We start from the raw sequence: 19,860 nt of genomic DNA, 5'->3' as shown, positions 1-19,860 counted from the left end.
AAAAAGTGGGGGTGACCATAGGAAGCAGACCCTACTCTCCTACAGTACTTACCTTTTACCAGTGGTTACTGGTTGTGTGCTACATTTGCTATTTTGTGTTAGTTATTATATGTTCTAAGCATCTGAAAGAGACACGTTAGTATTAGATTCCTTACATTAGAATATCCCCAGGCGTCAGACTGGATCCGGAAATGTTTGCGTAGCAGTACCCTTGCGCGTCGGAAGGCGTCGTCTGCGGCTCCGTGTCCGTCGGCGTCGTGGGCGCCGTGATGACGTCGTCGGAGTACTTAGACGCCGCCTCCGCGTGCTGACGTCAGTTCTTCTTTTTTCCGCGCCAGCTAGCGCAGATCTGGAAAAAGCAGTAACCCTAGTCAATTTTGACTAACTTTTTGATCCTTTTTGATTGCTATTTCGAAGTCTCTCGACTCCGAAACGGTGCCGATAGGGATGCCCGGCTTCAAGCATTGTGACGATTGCGACCGGCTGATGTCGGTCACGGATCCTCACCGTGTGTGTTTGTCGTGTTTGGGCGTCGACAAAAAGGCCTGCTCCGACTGCCGGGCCCTCTCTTCGAAAGCCAGGCGGGAGCGGTCCCGTAGGCGCCTCGAACTCCGGCAGTCGGCCCCGCGCCGTGAGAGGTCCCGATCCCATGGGAGGTCGAGGGACAGGTCGCGGGCCCGGAGCCACCACAGCTCCGCGAGTAGGCCGCACTCCTCCGGGTCGAAGTCGTCGTCAGGTAAGCGGCACAAGAAGTCCAAGCGGCGTCATCGCTCCTCGGACTCCCCCCGACGCTCGCGCGATGCGGCCGGGGGTTCGGGTGACACCGCCCACGCGGCTCCGTCGGAGTCGCGGGCGCCGCGTACAGCTCCACACCCTCCGGTCCCTGGGCTGAACGCGTCGCCGGAGGAGATAGAGCGCTTCCTCATGGCCATGAGGAAACTCTCTCCTCCGACGGGCTCCTCGGCGCCTCCGGGCCCAGCGGACCCGTCTGGGAGCCCTAGCGGGTCGGCGGCTCCGGCCCCGACGCCGTCGGGTGCTTCGGCCCCGACGCCGCCGCTTCCTTCGGACCCGGCGCCACAGGTCCCTGTTAACCCGACGCCGCCGGCGCCTTCGGGCCCGGCGCCGAGGGGTCCTGTTGTTCCGACGCCGCCGGCGCCTTCGGGCCCGGCGCCACAGGACGCCGCTGGTCCTCCTTCGGGATCTGGTTCGTCGCCGGTGGATCTGACGGCCTCCCCGGCGTCGGACCCTCAGGTGTCTCCTCCGGCGCCGTCCTCGGGCGGCGCCGACCCCGGTCCTCCTTCCGTTCCTGTTCGGCCGTCGGGACGGCCCCGTTGGGCGCCGCTCCAGACGCCGTTGGGTGAATTTCACTTTTATGAACAGGCCCCATTGGTTGAGGACCCTGAATTTCAGGAGATGGATGAAGGAGAGGACTGGGAGGGGTCTGAGGACCCTCTGACCAGGGAGTGTCAGTCTCATGAGGACTGGACAGGAGACCTTGGGGAGGCCAGTGGCCTGGACACCTCTCCAGACACTGGGTTTGTCTCCCCTCCTACCGTGGCTTCGGAGGAGGGGGCAACATATAGTGTGGTGCTGATGAGGGCTGCCAAGGCCTTGGGCCTTGAGCTCCCCGTCGCGGCCGTGAGGACTAACCTCCTCACTGAGGTCCTTAAACCGCAGTCAAGCTCCACCGAGCCTCTGCTGCCCTTTAATGAGGCCTTGACTGACGTTCTTCTGGGCACTTGGTCCAAGCCCGCTACGGGTTCGCCCGTAGATAGGAACGTGGCCAGACGCCACCGCCCAGCCCCGGGCGACCCATGTTTTCTGTCCTCCCACCCTACCCCCGAGAGCCTGGTCATCCAGGCCTCCAATTCCCAAACCGCATTCCCGTCGGCCCCGCCGGATCGGGAATCCAAGAGGTATGACCAGTATGGGAAGAAGATCTTCTCATCCATTAGTTTAGGCCTGCGGTCTTCCAACACCGCCTGCCTCTTGGGACGTTACACCCACTCTGTGTGGGATAAGGTCGTGGAAGTGCTGCCAGAGTGTCCGTTGGAGGTACGGGCCAAACTCGGCCAAGCCCTTGTGGAGGGCCGGGATGCAGCCAAGTATTCCATACGGTGTGGGCTGGATACCACTGACTCGCTGGGTAGAGCGATGGCAACGACAATGGCGGTCAGACGCCACGCCTGGCTGAGGTCCGCCAACTTCTCGGCAGATGTCCAGAGCACGCTAATGGACATGCCGTTCGATGGCCGTCGCCTCTTTGGCGACAAGGCAGACCATGCGCTTGAGCGTTTTAAGGACTCCAGGGCTACGGCCAAGTCCTTAGGCCTCTCGGGCCAACGCCAGCAATCGGCTGCCTATCACTCCTTTCGTGGCCACGGAAGGGGTGCGCCCACACGTGCCGCCAGCCACGCACCGCAGGGCAATACCCAACGTGGTGGCGGCCGTGGGAACCGCCGTCCAGGCGGTCGGGGGCAGCGGCGAGGTCAGTCCACACCTTCCCCCGCAGCATCCGCCTCAAAACCCTCCTAGTCCGTGCTTTCAGGCCCATATGACGCCAGTGGGAGGCAGGGTTCGCCATCACCACCTCCACTGGCGCACTGTCACGTCGGACAGGTGGGTGCTGCAGATCGTCCGAAGGGGCTACACCCTCCCCTTCGAGGCGACTCCTCCAGCCATGCCACCGCAGAACCACCGTGTATTGGGGGATCACTTGCGACTTCTGCAGGAGGAAGTTACGGCCCTCTTGGCCAAGGGGGCCATCGAGCGCGTTCCTGGGCCAGAAGTAGGGTGTGGTTGCTACTCCCACTACTTTCTGGTACCCAAGAAGGGCAAAGGGGGCCTACGCCCTATCTTGGACCTACGGAACGTCCACAGCTTCCTCCGGAAGGAGAAGTTCAAGATGCTGACACTGGCTCAGGTCCTGGCTGCCCTGGACCCAGGAGACTGGATGGTAGCGTTGGACTTGCAGGACGCTTACTTTCATATCCTTGTACTGCCTGCCCACCGGCGCTACCTTCGGTTCATGGTGGGCCACGAGCACTTTCAATTTACCGTGCTCCCCTTTGGCCTTACCAGCGCCCCACGGGTGTTCACGAAGGTGATGGTGGTGGTCGCAGCTCATCTGCGCAGGTTAGGGGTTTCAGTCTTCCCCTACCTCGACGACTGGTTGTTGAAGGCGGGCTCGCCCCAGACAGTCGTCAGCCACCTCCAGACGACGGCAGACCTCCTGCACCTGCTGGGGTTCTCCATCAATGTGCCGAAGTCACACCTGTGTCCCTCTCAGAAGCTCCTCTTCATCGGAGCGGTTCTGGACTCGGCGCGGTTTCGGGTTTATCCGCCCGAACAGCGGGTCCGGGATATTCAGGCTCTGATTCCCATCTTTCAGCCGTTATCCCGGGTTTCGGTCAGGTTGACGCTGCGGCTTCTGGGGCTGATGGCCTCCTGCATCCTACTGGTGCATCACGCCAGGTGGCGGATGCGGGCTCTGCAGTGGGACCTGAAGTTTCAGTGGGCCCAGCATCAGGGCAACCTATCCGACCACGTCCTGATCTCGGAGGGCACTGCGAGACAGCTGCAGTGGTGGCTTACGGACCGCGATTGGGTCAGCGGCAGATCCCTCTCCCTTCCCCAACTGGAGCACGTAGTTGTGACGGACGCGTCCCTCCAGGGCTGGGGAGGCCACTTGGGAGAGGCGGAGATCAGAGGCCTCTGGTCTCCGGCAGAGACCCGGCTCCACATCAACCTGTTGGAGCTCAGGGCGATTCGTCTGGCACTGAAGGCATTCCTCCCCTCTGTCCGGGGGAGTGTAGTGCAGGTGTTCACGGACAACACCACCGCCATGTGGTACTGCAACAAACAAGGCGGGGTGGGGTCGTGGATCCTTTGTCAAGAGGCTCTTCGCCTTTGGCAATGGCTGGAACGCCAGGGCGTGACCCTGGTGGCTCAACACCTGGCAGGTTCTCTGAACGCCAGGGCGGACGAGCTCAGCCGTCGGTGCATGATGGATCACGAATGGTGTCTGAACTCGGACGTGGCGCAAGGCCTTTTTCAGCGATGGGGAGAGCCGTGGTTAGATCTATTCGCCACCGAAGAGAACGCGCAATGTCATCAGTTCTGCGCGTTGGAATTTCCAAGGCGGCACTTGCTCGGAGACACTTTTCGTCGTGAGTGGAGTTGCGGTCTGTTGTACGCCTTTCCGCCTATACCACTTCTGCCCAGAGTGCTGAAGAAGATCAGGCGCGACCGGGCCCAAGTCATCCTTGTGGCTCCGGACTGGGCACGAAGGTACTGGTATCTCTAGCTACTCAGTATGTCAGTCGATCCCCCGGTTCGTCTGCCTCTTCAGGAGGACCTTCTGTCGCAGCAGCAGGGGACGGTCCTCCACCCGAACCTGTCCAGTCTCCACCTCCATGCTTGGAGATTGAGCGGCGACAGTTGAGGCCATTTGACTTGCCTCCTGAAGTCTGTAACATTATTCTGGCAGCCAGGCGTCCCTCCACAAAGTCGGTATACGCCTGCAGGTGGAACAGATTTGTGGCATGGTGTGGATCCTCTTTCTGCCCCTCTTTCGGAGGTTCTTCTCTTCCTTCTTTCTCTTGCCCAGCAGGGCTCTGCTCTGGGCACTATCAAGGGCTACCTCTCTGCCCTTTCAGCCTTTCTCAGGCTACCTGATCAGCCTTCTTTGTTCAAGTCCCCTATTGTAAACAGATTTCTTAAGGGCATCACTCACACGTTTCCTCCTGTTCCGTTTGTGATGCCTCAGTGGGACTTGAACCTGGTTTTACCATTCCTGATGTGCGCTCCCTTTGAGCCACTTCACCACTGTCCTCTTCGCCTTCTGACCTTGAAGACAGCTTTCCTGGTTGCCATCACCTCTGCCAGGAGAGTGAGTGAGCTCCAGGCTCTTTGTTGTACTCCACCTTTCCTTTCTGTCCATCCGGACAAAGTGGTGCTTTGTACCAAACCTTCTTTCCTGCCCAAGGTTGTCACGGCCTTCCACATCGGGCAGTCTATCACCTTGCCCACCTTCTTCCAGCCACTGCATCCCTCTAAAGAGGAAGAGCGGCTCCACCGCCTGGACCCAAAACGTGTGCTCTCATTCTACTTGGATCGCACACGCCAGTTCCGGGTGGATGACCAACTCTTTGTTGGTTACGTGGGCGCGAAGAAGGGGAAAGCGGTGCACAAGAGGACCATCTCTCGGTGGATCATCCTGTGTATCCAGGCATGCTACTCCTTGGCTAGGAAGGAGCCTCCTGCTGGATTGCGGGCTCATTCTACCCGAGCCACGGCGACTACCACTGCCCTGGGCAGGGGAGTGCCCTTACAAGACATCTGTCAGGCAGCTACGTGGGCATCGCTGCAGACGTTTGCAAGACACTACTGCCTGGACAGCCAAGTCCGGAGGGATGGCTTCTTTGGCCGTTCCGTTCTCCAGGACTTTCTGGTGTGATTATTGGTTCGCAGACCCACCACCAGGGTTGGTATTGCTGGGGTATCTATTCTAAGGTAAGGAATCTAATACTAACGTGTCTCTTTCAGATGCACAAGTTACTACTTGTGTAACGATATATCTGTAAGAGACATTAGTTAGTATTAGATTCCTTGCCGACCCACCCATCCTCCCCGTTCTGCGAACCAATATCTAGGGTTAGGGTTGTCCCCTTTCAGGGCCCTAGTTTCAATGGCACCACTGTTGGTTTTTAACATGGCTCTGCGTTTCTGGCGCGGAAAAGCTGTGTCTAAGAACTGACGTCAGCACGCGGAGGCGGCGTCTAAGTACTCCGACGACGTCATCACGGCACCGACGACGGACGCGGAGCCGCAGACGACGCCTACCGACGCGCAAGGGTACTGCTACGCAAAAATTTCCGGATCCAGTCTGACGCCTGGGGATATTCTAAGGTAAGGAATCTAATACTAACTAATGTCTCTTACAGATATATCGTTACACAAGTAGTAACTTGTGCGTTATTCCTACAAAGTGCTAATTCTACCAAGTGCTAGTTCTAAAAGTGCTTATTCCTGACAGTGGTCCATGTGGCCCTGTCCCATGTATATAATCCCCTGTAAATTCTGCCCGTGCCTCTGGCACATTGTAAAGTGTGTGTTTATTATCTAAGGTGTTTGGTATAATACAAAGGCTATTTTTTATATATAACCTTGTGTGGAGTTTCCTTTGTGGTGGGCCTTGGGTGTTGTTGCTGGGTGCGCGCGCAAACGCTTAACTTACAAAGCCTCCAAGATTAGCCTTACTGCTTGTGTCACGTTACCTAGAGGGTGAGCAGGGGTTGTCCTTGGCGTGTAACTCCCTTGCCCTGACTAGAGTGGTGGTTTCTGCCTGGCTTTGGCGCAAGACTTAGCCAGCTGGAAATCCCATTTCTAACAGTCGTCTTGTGCATCAAGGCTTGTTACTCTCTGGCTAAAAAGGAGCCTCCTGTGGGGCTACATGCCCATTCCACTCGGGCCACGATGGCTACTACTGCCCTGGGTCAGGGGGTCCCCTTGCAGGACATCTGACAGGCAGCTACGTGGGCCTCGCTGCACACGTTCGCAATACACTACTGCCTGGACAGCCAAGTCCGGAGAGATGGCTTTTTCGGCCGATCCGTTCTCCAGGACTTTCTGGTGTGATCATTGGTTTGCAGACCCACCACCGGGGTTGGTATTGATGGGGTATCTATTCTAAGGTAAGAAATCTAATAATAACCTGTTTCTTTCAGATGCACAAGTTACTTACCTTCAGTAACGATATATCTGTAAGAAACAGTAGTTAGTATTCGATTCCTTACCGCCCCACCCATCCTCCCCGTTCTGCGAACCGATATCTAGGGTTAAGGTCAACCCCTTTCAGGGCCCTAGTTTTTATGGTACCAGTGTTGGTTTTTATCATGGCTCTGCGTTTCTGGCGCGGAAAAGCTGTGTATAAGAACTGACGTCAGCGCGCAAGGGCGGCGTCTAAGTACTCCGACGTCATCCCGGCGCCTACGTCGCCGACGGCGGATGCGGAGCCGCAGACGACGCCTACCGATGCGCAGGGGTACTGCTACGCAAAATTTTCTGGATCTAGTCTGACTCCTGGGGGTTATTCTAAGGTAAGGAATCTAATACTAACTACTGTTTCTTATAGATATATCGTTACCGAAGGTAAGTAACTTGTGCGACGGGGGTATTTCTGTGGCTACTCCTACTTCCTTAATCTTGGTTAGGCCGTGCTCGCCCCAGGAATCGACGTCCCTCAAAGTCTCCGGTCCTGGCCGAAGTCCAGTTGCCACTGGGCTAGCAGTTGCCTGGTATCTCAGTCACAGCTGAATCCTTCCTTGGACGATAAATTGGTTTCTGGACGACTCAGGTGCAACTTGGAGCGCCCAGTCCTTGTCTCTTGTACTGAATGGTGATGAGAAGCAGTGGCTTGAAGATGTGAGCTACCAACTCGCCCTAGCAGGCTTCCTCAGCTTATGTGGCACTGTTCTGCGAACAGGTCTTCAGCCAACTGACGCCTGTAGTCTCTTGCTCAAATTGGGCTCTGGAGACTGCTTTTCCACGAGCAGGTCACTGCAGGCATAGTCCTTTCTCCTTTGCTAGCCACCAAATCTAAAAGAGACTACTAGTTATGGATTCCTCACCTTAGAGTTAACCCCAGGCGTCAGACTCGATCTGGAGAATTTTCTTCAGCAGTACCCCTGCGTGTCGGTAGGTGGCGTTGGTCGACTCTGCGTTCATCGTTGGCGACATGATCACCAGAATGACGTCTTGGTATCTACTTAGACGCCACCCCTGCGCACTGTCAGTTCTTTCTTTTCCGCGCGAGCCAGCACAGATCCGGAGAGAGCGGTACCCTTATCTCTTTTGACTAAAGATTTTTTTTTTTACTTTTTGTCTACTTTTTTTTCCGAGCCGTTCGACTCCTGGTGCAAGGGATGTCATATCAATGGACCGACTCCTGTCACAAGTTAATGTCGGTCACGGACCAACATCTCGTGTGCCTCTGGTGTTTGGAGCGTGACGAGGACCCGAAGTCGTGTTCCGACTGCCGGGCCATAAATCCAAAGTCTTTGTGGGAGCGATCCCGAAAGCTTCTCGAGGCCCAGCAGTCAGCTCTGTTCCGCTCGAGGTCCCGGTCGAGAGGGATGTCCAGTTGCAGAGTCACCACCATCACTCCTCTTCAAAGTATTTGGGTAAGTCGAAGCAAAAGAAGATGTTGAAGAAACACCGTCGCTCTTCGCCTGCTCCCCGTTTGTCAGCAGACGCCACACGGGTTTGTGGAATGTAGTCGCCCGGCTCTACCCGTGAAGCCTGTTGGGTCGGCTCCGAGCCTCCCTCCCTTCCCGGGAGCCAAGACGCCCCCTGCCCAACTTCCTATCTTTTACGAAGCCCTCCACTCCATCTTTGGGCAGCTGACTCCACCAGCGCACCTTTGGGCCCCGCTGACTCGGCTGGGGGTTCTACGCCTTTGGTGGCGAATCCATTGGCGACACCTCCGCCCCCTCTGTCACTGGTTGTGTTCCCAGCCGGCGTCGACCCTGGCCTCCAACTCGACATGGACACGGAGCCGGACAGGCGCCCACCGGTACTTTTGTACCCATGTTCTATCCTGGCGTTCCTTATTGCCCTGAGTAGCAGCCAGAGGATGGTGAGGAGGACTGTGTGGGTTCTATTGACCCTCTAGCAGACCAGCTGGAAGACCCAGACTGGAGAGAGGAACTGGGTGAGTGCAGTGGTCTGGATACATCCCCACACCTTGGCATGCTTTCTCCCCCTACCGTGGCACCGGAGGGGGGGCCGCCTACGCTGAGGTATTGCGTAGGCCGGCTGGATCCTTAAGCTACCTACGGTGGCTACCTACGGTGGACTAACCTCCTGACTGAGGTGCTTCAAAAAGCAGCAGCCTTTTCATAGCCCCTGCTACTGTTCAATGAGGCCCTCACAGAAATCCTTCTGGGCACCTCGTCCAAGCCCAGCACAGGGCCTCCTGTGGATCAGATGATTGCCCGATGCCACCGCCCGTCCCGGTCGACCCCACTTTCCGCTCCCAACACCCTACCCCTGAGGGCTTGGTAGTCCAAGCCTCAACATCCAAAGACGCATTCCCTACTGCTCCCCCAGATTGGGAATCCAAGAAGCTGGGTCATTTGGGGAAGATGTTTTCTTCCGCCAGCTTGGATGCGGTCGGTGAACACCTCATGTCTCTTGGACCGTTACACCCACTCTGTGTGGGACACAGTCACGCAGGTGCCGCCAGAGTGCCCAGAGGAGGCCCGGGCCGTTCTCTCCTGTGCAGTTGCTGAGGGTAGAGTCACAACGAAGTTCACCATACGATATGGGCTGGACACCGCCGACTCACTAGGCAGGACGGTTTCAATGTTGGTAGCCCTACGATGCTACGGCTGGCTGAGGTCCACTGCCTTTTCAGGTGATGTCCAATCGACTCCTTTGGATATGCCCTTTGATGGCCGTCGCTTGTTTGACGACAAAGTGGACAATGCGCTTGAGTGCTTTAAAGATTCTAGTGCTGCGGTCAGATCCTTGGGTCTCGCTACAACCTCTCGACCCGCACAGTCCACTTTTCGCCCCTTTCGTGGCTACAGAAGAGGTGCCCCACCACATTCCACCCAGAGCCACAAGCTTGCGCCAGCTGTCCAACCTCTGCGCTGCCGGGGACGTGGTAACCAGCATGGTGGGTCTGGGATGAAATGAAATAATGAAATGCCAGTAAAGCGCACAGCTATCTCCAAAGTGGTGTCCTGGCGCTGGGGGCCCTCAGGAAGATTAAGCAAGCTATTGCCCAGAGTCACATGGTGCTGGGCTAACCTGCCGCCGGTACCGGGGATCGAACGGTGAACCCCATAGTCTGGAGTCAGGCACCCTGGACGCTGCGCCACACCTCTTCCACCACTGGATCTAGCAGGCGGGCCAGTCCACCAGCGCCCTCCACTTAAAGACTACCCCTCCCTCCATGACACCTGCTTTCCATCACATGTTGGAGGATCACTTGGCCCTTCTCCATTAGGAAGTTGCTGATCTCTTGGCCAAAGGAGCCATCGAGCGAGTTCCTGCCCCAGAATGTAGGTCATAGTTGTTATTTCCACTATTTTCTGGTGCCCAAGAAGGACAAAGGCCTGCGTCCTATCTTAGATCTCAGGAACCTCTACCGCTTCCTCTGAAAGGAGAAGTTCAAAATGTTGACATTGGCTCAGGTCCTGTCTGCCCTCAACTCTGGAGACTGGATGGAAGCGTTGGACTTGCAGGACGCTTATTTTCACATCCATGTCCTGCCGGCTAACAGGAGTTACCTATGGTTCACTGTAGGCCACGGGCACTTTAAGTTTACTGTGTTCCCATTTGGCCTTACCAGCGCCCCTCGGGTGTTCACGAAAGTGATGGCGGTTGTTGCAGCTCATCTGCGCAGTTCAGGGGTTTCAGTCTTCCCCTATCTCAACAACTGGCTGTTGAATGCGGGCTCGCCCTAGGCTTTCGTCTCCCACCTCCAGACTATGGCTGACCTGCATTCGCTGGGGTTCACCATCAACGTGCCGAAGTCACACCTGATTCCCTCTCAGAAGCTCCTTTTCATCGGACCGGTTCTGGACACAGCTTAATTTCAGGCTTTTCCTCCCGGGCAGCGAGTCTGGGATATTCGGGCTATGATTCCGATCTTTCAGCTTCTATCCTGAGTTTCAGTCAGAATGACCATGAGGCTTCTGGGCCACTTGGCTTTCTGCAACCTGCTGGTGGACTATGCCCGGTGGCATATGCTGGCTCTGCAGTGGGACCTGAGGTTCCAGTGGGCACAGCATATGGGGAATTTTTCCGAATGCATCCAGATCTCGAAGGGCACTGCACATCAATTGCAGTGGTGGCTGACGATTCAGAATTGGGTCAACGGCAGGTCCCTCTCCCTTCCCCAGCCTGAGTTCACAGTGGTCACACTGGAGAGGCAGAGATCAGAGGCCTCTGGTCTCCAGTGGAGTCCGGGCTCCCCATCCACTTCCTGTATCTTCAGGCAATCCATCTTGCAATGAAGACATTCCTTCCTTCTGTCAAAGGGAGAGTAGTGCATGTGTTCATGGACAAAACCGCTGCCATGTGGTACTGCAACAAACAGGGCGGGTGCGGTCGTGGACCCTATGTCAGAAGGCACTTCATCTCTGGAGGTGGCTGGAACATCAGAGAATGTCCCTAGTGGTTCAACGCCTGGCAGGTTCTCTGAACGCTAGGGCGGACGAACTCAGCTGCGATGCATGATGGATCACGAATGGGGTCTTCACTCTGAAGTGATGCAAGGTCTCTTTCAGAGGTGGCGTGAGCATTGGTTAGATCTATTCGAAACCGAAGAGAACGCGCAATGTTAGCATTTCTGTGCTTTGGAATTTCCAAGGCGGCACTCGCTGGGCTTCGCTTTTCGTCACAAGTGGAGTTGCGGTCTTCTATACACCTTTCCGCCTATACCACTTCTACCCAGAGTGCTGAAGAAGATCAAGCACGACCGGGCCCAAATCATTCTTGTGGCTCTGGACTAGGCACCGGCAGTTTGGTATCCTGTGATCAGACTGCCCCTTCGGGAGGATCTTCTGTCGCAGCAGCAGGGGACGGTCCTCAACCCGAACCTGTCCAGCCTCCACCTCCATGTGTGGAGATTGAGCGGCGACATTTGACAGCTTTTGACCTTCCTCGGTAAGTCTGCACCGTTTTCTTGGCAGCCAAGCTACCCTCCACCAAAACGGTATACGCCTGTAGATGCAACAAGTTTGTGGCATGGTGCGCATCATCGGCAGTGGATACCCTCTCTGCCCCCCTTTCAGAGGTTGTCCTCTTCATTCTTTCTTTGGCTCATAAGGGCTCTGCTATGGGCACTCTAAAAGGCTAACTTTCGGCCTTTTTTCGGCTTCCTGACCAGCCTTCTCTTTTTAAGTCCCCTATTATAAATAGTTTCCTTAAGTGCATTAATAGTTTCCTCCAATTTGTTTCGTACTGCCCCAGTGGGACTTAAACCTAATTCTGGCCTATCTTATGTGCGCTCCTTTCAAGCAGCTACTTAACAGTCCTATCAGACTTTTGATACTTAAAACTGCCTTTTTGGTTGCTATCACGCCTGCTCGCTGGGTGAGTGAGCTTCAGGCTCTTTCTTCCAAACCTCCTTTCCTGGCTGTTCATCCGTACAAAGTTGTCCATCTCACTAGGCCTTTCCTTTCCAAAGTGGTTACCTCTTTCCAGATAGGGCAGACCATCACTTTGACCACCTTCTTCCTGGCCCCGCATCTTCTAAGGAGGAAGAGACCCTCCACCGTCTGTATCTAAAACGTGCTCTTTCATTCTATCTGGATTGCACAAAGCAATTCCGGGTGGATGACCAGCGCTTTGTTGGCTATGTGGATGCCAAGAAAGGTTGGGCCGTCCAAAACAGACCATCTCTCTATGGGTTGTTCTTTGCATCAAAATCTGCTAATGCTTAGCGGAAAAGGAACCTAAAGTGGGGTTGCACGCCCATTCCACCAGGGTGACGGCAGCCACTACTGCTTTGGGACGTGGCGTCCCCCTTTATGACATCTGCCAGGCAGCTATTTGGGCTTCATTACACATATTTACTAAACACTACTGCCTGGACAGCCAAGTCCAGAGAGACAGCTTCTTTGGTCGTTCATTACTCCAAAACTTTCTGGTGTGAACTTAGTTCGCAGACCCACCTCCGGGGTTGGTATTGCTGGGGTATCTATTCTAAGGTGAGGAATCCATTACTAATTGTCTCTTTCAGATGAACAAGTTACTTACCTTCGGTAACGATACATCTGTAGGAGACATATATTAGTTATGGATTCCTCAACGTCCCATCCATCCTCCCCGTTCTGCGAACTGAAATCTAGGGTAAGGGACTCCCTTTCAGGGACCTAGTTTTGTGCACCACTGGTCAGTGTCTTGCATGGCTCTGTGCTTCTGGCGTGGAATGTCTTGTAAAGAACTGACGTCAGGCATCAAAGTAGATACCGCGACGTCATTCTGGTGATCACGATGCCAACGACGAACGTGCAGTCGACCGACGCCACCTACCGACACGCAAGGGTACTGCTGAAGAAAAATTCTCCGAATCCAGTCTGACGCCTAGGGGTAATTCTAAGGTGAGGAATCCATAGCTTATGTACATCTCTTACAGATATCTTGTTACCGAAGGTAAGTAACTTGTTTGTTCTACGTTGGTCCAGGCTGACCTTGCAGTGGACACAAGTAAAGGTTATCTGTCAGCCCTCTCTATGTATGTATGTATCTATGTATGTGATGTGTATTATCAAGGTCTGATTAGCATGTTTCCCCGAAGCCATTTATTATTCCCAACGGGACTTGATCTTAGTGTTGACATTCCATATGTGCATGCCCTTTGAGATGATGCACAGTTGTTCACTGTCATTACTGGTGTTCCTGATTGCCGTCACCTCTGTATGCTGCATAAGTGTACTGTAGGCCCTGTCAATGCAACCGTCCCACACAACTTCTTCCCAGGCCAAACTAGTGCTGAGGACCCTGACAGCTTTCCTACCGATCCTGCCCTCCAGCCCCCTCACCCACGCCGTTTTGGCTCATGATCATAGGTCTCTATAATAAGGTGCCAGTGTAGATTGTTGCACTGCACTACAGCCCCAAAAATTGATGTAATTTCCTCGCCTTTGCCTCTAAGGACTGGTAAAAAAAAATAGACTGGGAACTTTCATCGAGGCGCTAGGGTGGGTGCTATGTGGCACCAATGACTTCTCAATGACCCGTTTATGGCGGCGTTCTGGAGCCAGACCACGTTGTACTGCGGAGAGATATGCCTGAAGTTTCCCCACCCCGCCTGGAGCCTGATATATGCAACAGATGATGTATTTGCTGGTAGAGCTAGGGTGACCAACCGTCCGTAAATTTCACGGACAGTCCGTAATTTTGTCCGTTGTCCGTGAAGGATTCTTTAACGGACGTCATTTGTCCGTCATTTTAGCCGGGCCCTGGTCGCCCCACCCTAAAGCCGGCACAGCTTGCCCACACTTCCCTTCTTGACTCCCATGCAGTAGCAAAGCTCAGATACCCAGCAGCTTTGGAGAGGCACATCGGGATGGCAGCCCTGACAGCTCCAGCCCTTGATGAGCTGTTAAGAGGTGCTCGAAGGTGACTGAGAGGAGGGGCTGCAACTTCAGGAGCAGGGGCATCTATTCAGATGCAAACAGCCCTGAATGACTCATGTCTCTGCAATTTAGAGGGGCCTTACACATTCCATTTCTACCCAGAGCCCCAAACATCCTAGACTCCGCTCAGCCAGATTACACGGAGGCAGCACGTGGTTCTCTTCACAGAGCTTAATTACTGTCACTAAATTGTAAGCAAACCTCGGTTCTTTGAACATGCAGTCTATAATGTAATACAATAAAGAAAAGGTACAATCGCACCCACACTGATTAACATAGTATGAAGGAGAATCAGTTCAATCAGTTCTCTTAGAGTTTCTCCTGTAAGTACTGTACATCACAGTGGGGGATGGCATTTTGGACAGAGAGCCTCTTGTGTAGGAGGGGGCGAGGAGCCCAAGATGATACTAGAATACTGCATGCCCACCCTGGTGGATCCTGTTCCCCCTCCTGTGATGGCTCTTGTCCCCCCTGTGGTGGATCATGTCTCTGCCCTGGGTGGCTTCTGTCCCAGTCGTGAAGTTCTTGATGGGCCTCTTCTCCAAAGGGCTCAGCTCAAAATTAATATGGAAAGGTGGGCGAGTAAGTAAGTGAAGGGATGGGTGGATGGATGGATGAATTAGTGAAAGGGTAAATGGATGAATGAAAGAGTGAATAAATGGATAATGAGAGAGGATGGATGGATTGATGAATGAGGGGAAGGATGGATGAGAGAAAATGTAAATAGCTGGATGTATGGGTGGAAGGGTAGCTCGATGATGGATGAGGGGAAAGATGGATGTGGGGAAGGATGGATGGATGAAAGGAAGGATGGATGTGGGGGAAGGATGGATGGATGAGGGGAAGGAAGGAAGGATGAGGGGAAGGAAGGATGGATGGATGGATGGAGGGGAAGGATGGATGGATGAGTGGGTGAAAGGATGGATGGATGATGAGGGGAAGGGTGGATGGATGGGATGGATGGATGGATGGAGGGGAAAGATGGATGGATGGAGGGGATGGATGGATGACAGGATGGATGGAGGGGAAGGATGGGTGGAAGGATGGATGATGAGGGGGAAGGATGGATGGAGGGGAAGGATGGATGGATGAGGGGAAGGATAAATGGATTGGAAGGATGGATGGATGAGGGGAAAGATGGATGGATGAGGGGAAGGATGGATGGATGAGGGAAAGGATGGATGAGTGGGTGGGTGGGTGGAAGGATGGATGGATGGATGATGAGGGGATGGATGATGAGGGGAAGGATGGATGGATGATGAGGGGAAGGATGGATGGATGATGAGTGCGTGGGTGAAAGAATGGATGGAGAGTGGGTGGGTGAAAGGATGGATGGATGAGGGGACGGATGGATGGATGAGGGGATGGATGGAGGGGAAGGATAGATGGATGAGTGGGTGAAGGGATGGATGGATGATGAGGGGAAGGATGGATGGATGGATGGGAGGGATGGATGGATGAGGGGATGGATGGAGGGGAAGGATGGATGGATGGGAAGGATGGATGGATGAGTGGGTGAAAGGATGGATGATGAGGGGAAGGATAAATTGGTGGGAAGAATGGATGGATGAGGGGAAGGATGGAGGGGAAGGATGGATGGATGGAGGGGAAGGATGGATGAGGGGATGGATGGAGGGGAAGGATGGATGGATGGATGAGTGGGTGAAAGGATAGATGGATGATGAGGGGAAGGATGGATGGATGGAGGGGAAGGATGGATGGATGAGGGGAAGGATAAATGGATGGGAAGAATGGATGGATGAGGGGATGGATGGATGAGGGGAAGGAAGGATGGATGGATGATGAGGGGAAGGATGGATGGATGATGAGGGGAAGGATAAATGGATGGATGAGGGGAAGGATGGATGATGGATGAAAGGATAGATGATGGATGAAAGGATAGATGGATGAGGGGAAGGATGGATGGATGAGGGGAAGGATGGATGAGGGGAAGGATGGATGGATAGATGGATGATGATGAGGAGTGGGTGGAAGGATGGATGGATGGATGGATGATGAGGGGAAGGATGGATGGATGGATGATGAGGGGAAGGATGGATGGCTGATGAGGGGAAGGATGGATGATGAGGGGAATGATGGATGGATGATGAGGGGAATGATGGATGGATGATGAGTGGTTGGGTGAAAGAATGGATGGATGATGAGTGGGTGGGTGGGTGGGTGAAAGAATGGATGGATGGAGAGTGGGTGGGTGAAAGGATGGATGGATGGATGAGGAGTGGGTGGGTGAAAGGATGGATGGATGGATGAGGAGTGGGTGGGTGAAAGGATGGATGGATGGATGAGAAGTGGGTGGGTGAAAGGATGGATGGATGGATGATGAGTGGGTGGGTGAAAGGATGGATGGGTGGGTGGATGGTGGGTGGGTGAAAGGATGGATGAGTGGATGGGTGGGTGGATAGTGGGTGGGTGGATGATGGGTGGGTGGGTGGATGAGTGAAATGATGGATGGATTGATAAGTGCTAGGGTGAATGAATGGACGTATGAGTGAAAGGGTGGATGTAAGGATGGATGAGTGTGAAAGGGAGGGTAGATGGACAAAAGGATGAATAGATGTGTGAAGGAGTGAAATGATAGATAGATAGATAGATGGATGGTTGATAGGGTCAATGGATGGATTCATGAGTGGATGAGTAGATGGATGGATGGGTGGATGGATGGAAGGAAGGTTGGCTAAGTGAAAAGGTCGATGGAGAGAGAAAGGGAGGATGGATGGATGACTAAAAGAGTGGATGGTTGGAAGGATTAGTAAGTGAAAGGATGGCTGGATTGGTGAAAGGGTAACTGGCTGGATGGATGAGTGAATGGATGGATGGGATGAAAGGGTGGATGGATGGATAATGGATGGATGAGTGAAAGGATGGATGAAGGGATGGATGAGTGAAATGATAGATGGAAGGATACATGATGGATAGGTTTGCAAATGGTTGAATATGTTTGGAAATGGCTGGGCTTACTTATATACTATTGCGCGACCTCTGAGGTGTCTGTAAAACTTACCTATTGTCCTGCAGTTTTGTCCTGAATTTTGAACTCCTGTCCTGAATTTGTGTCCTGAATTTTTACACTCACCGTCCTGAATTTACACCAATGCCAGTTGGTCACCCTAGGTAGAGCATGCTCCATAGTTTTTTTTAAATTAAAAGTAAACAACTTTCGTATGGCATTCTCCTTCTAAACCCTAATGTTAGCAATTCCTCCCTCGTCCTGTGAAATTCTCTATCTCGTTTCTGACTTTCAGGGAAGAAATCAAAGCTTTCGATTTGTCCCATATTTTTATCTAGTCTTAAATAGTCCCCTCCCCATGGTCCTCTGCTCTTTTGTAAAGATGTTTGTTTTTCTCTGTGTACCTCAGTGAGCTTTTGTTAAAAAAACAAATGAGGCAGAAGCAATAGTCGGTCTTGAACATGTTCGAGTCCGAATGTTCTTGTGGCGTGCGAAAGCGTTTTGTAGGCACTTTGGGCGAGGGCTGTGCGAGTAGTAGTATATATTCTAATAAAACAGTACTGCAATAGAACTAACATTGCTAAAGGTAAGTGGGTTACATTGTTTTTTTGGAGGGTGGGTGGTGGTTTGCAAAAGGTTTGAGGACATTATTTTAACTTTGTGTTTTGCCATTACTTTCCTTGTAGCTGACAGCAAAGATATAAAGTTGGAATCGGAATGTGTTCAGATGAACGGAAATGGTGTTGAGCGCCCAACAGTTATCGTGGGGAGAAAGCCTGGTCGAAAGCCGAAAATGGAAAAGGACAGTTGCATTGACAAAAATAGTTCTGAGGCAGTAATGCCCAAAAAAAGAGGTAGGAAACCCAAGAGAATGCTTCAAGGTTTAGACTCGAAGAATAAACAGATGAATCAAATCCAGGCCTTATTGACAGGCGACCTTAATAACAATATCGGATCTGTTAGCGCGGCTGCTTGCAGTACTCATTCTGAAGGTACCATGGGAGAATGTTTGTTACCCCACAAAGGCAGAAGGGGCAGAAAACCCAAGGTGAAGGTTCAGCAGTGCGAGTCTGAACACATCGAGTCTGAACACATACTTCCTGAAAGCATTAAAATGAAGACACGAAGCAGCGACAAAAAACAAGACGACCCTGTGGAAGATCAGGTTAATGAATTTAAAGAGTCTGAGCCTCACATGAGAACTAGAAACCAGGGTAAAAGAACTGCTTTTTACAATGAAGAAGATTCTGAAGAAGAGCAAAGGCAGCTTTTGTTTGAAGACACATCTTTAACTTTTGGAACTTCTAGCCGGGGAAGAGTTCGAAAGTTGACTGAAAAAGCAAAGGCAAATTTGATTGGTTGGTAGCTTGTACCAAACATATTTGCACAATTGTAAATTGGGTAGAATGTGTATATAATCCGATCCAAGCCATCTGCCTTTTTGCTGCTACGGAGGCTTAAAAGGATGGATGTTATTGCAAAGAAATCTTACAAATTCTTTGAAAAGATATATTTTAAACATTTGATATTTATTATGTTCAAAATAGGGTTTTCGATTCAATTGTTGTTTGGTTAATGCCTAATGAAAGAAACACTCATGGAATTTATAACCTGCATGTGTACAGAGGTAGTAGAACTTTAAATGCACCAATGGAAAGCGACTCTATTTTTGGCAACATAAGAAGTTTTTATTGGCTACCGAAGTCCCTGAATAATTTTGCAAGGAGTTGTTGTAAAATATAATTGCAAGGTCGAACAATGGTATTAACTCAATTTTGATAATCTGCAGGTATTTTTAATTTAAATAGCAACTGAGTATGAAAGCTAGGCACATGGCCTAGCGCAGATCTATGCTCTATCCCAGTTTTGTCAAGTACATGTATGTTGTATTATGAGGTATATAAATGTGTGTGTGTAATATATTTATACATGTATATCCACATTGGAAAATACTAATAAGTCTATTTTTTCAGACTTGAATTCTTGTATCAATCTCAAATCTATGTTTATTGTGCCAAAGACGGAGAAACAGTGCAGGGGAGTACTTACACAGTTATCACTGCCTTGACTGGCTGTACAGTGCACAATCTTCATTGATGAAATGCTAGATATTGGTTGAATTAGAAACATATTGTGAATAGTTGATTAAATGTATTCTCTTTTGGTACATGCAGTAACAATGCACTGGTAAAGGTCTTTTGACAGTTTTGTCAAAGGGATAAATGATTATTCATTATATAAGACAGAATGACTAGCTACTGTTAATAGCATCTGCATTACACACATATACATATGTAGCCCAGGTGAACATAATTTTCATTTAGGGGATACCAGTGTAAAAACATTTTAAGATGTTCTTCCTTCTGGTTTAATTCACTGAGCAGATTAGTTATTTTCTATTGAAATATAAAGGTCAATTAACTTTTTTATGTCTATTCAGTGGTCTCATTGCACATTGTCAAAGTAACAACTTAAAGAAAGCGTGATGACTATGTCTTGTATTTCATTATTTCTTGGTTACTTTTGTGGTTGAAAGTTATCAATCTGACCTTTTGAAATGGTTGGTGAAAAATGTACTAATGTTGAATATTTGTATATTTATTTGTTATGGTACCCAAAGACCCCCATTCTCGAAGGGTCTGTCATCTCGATTTGGGGATAAAGAGAAGTTTGCCCCTGTATCTGGACTACAACAGATGCAATGATAGCGCACTTCTCCCCATTCACATTTCGCAA

General features: G+C 51.8%; 1 protein-coding gene across 2 annotated transcripts in view; it reads left to right on the top strand.

Annotated features, from left to right (window-relative positions):
• PHIP (PHIP subunit of CUL4-Ring ligase complex) overlaps window positions 1-19,616 on the top strand; it is a 2,061,705-nt gene extending 2,042,089 nt beyond the window's left edge. For both annotated transcript variants that reach the window (XM_078648101.1, XM_078648100.1), the window contains exon 43: window positions 17,811-19,616. In XM_078648101.1, the coding sequence (XP_078504227.1) occupies window positions 17,811-18,490 (680 nt within the window). In that variant the 3' untranslated portion in view covers window positions 18,491-19,616. The remainder of the gene's footprint in view (window positions 1-17,810) is intronic.
• Window positions 19,617-19,860: the final 244 nt, after the last annotated feature.

This window comes from Lissotriton helveticus, chromosome 6 (genome assembly GCF_964261635.1).
Source record: "Lissotriton helveticus chromosome 6, aLisHel1.1, whole genome shotgun sequence".
NCBI lineage: Eukaryota > Metazoa > Chordata > Amphibia > Caudata > Salamandridae > Lissotriton > Lissotriton helveticus.
The sequence above is the reverse complement of the archived record's forward strand: the minus strand, read 5'-3'. Positions and strand labels throughout refer to the sequence as shown.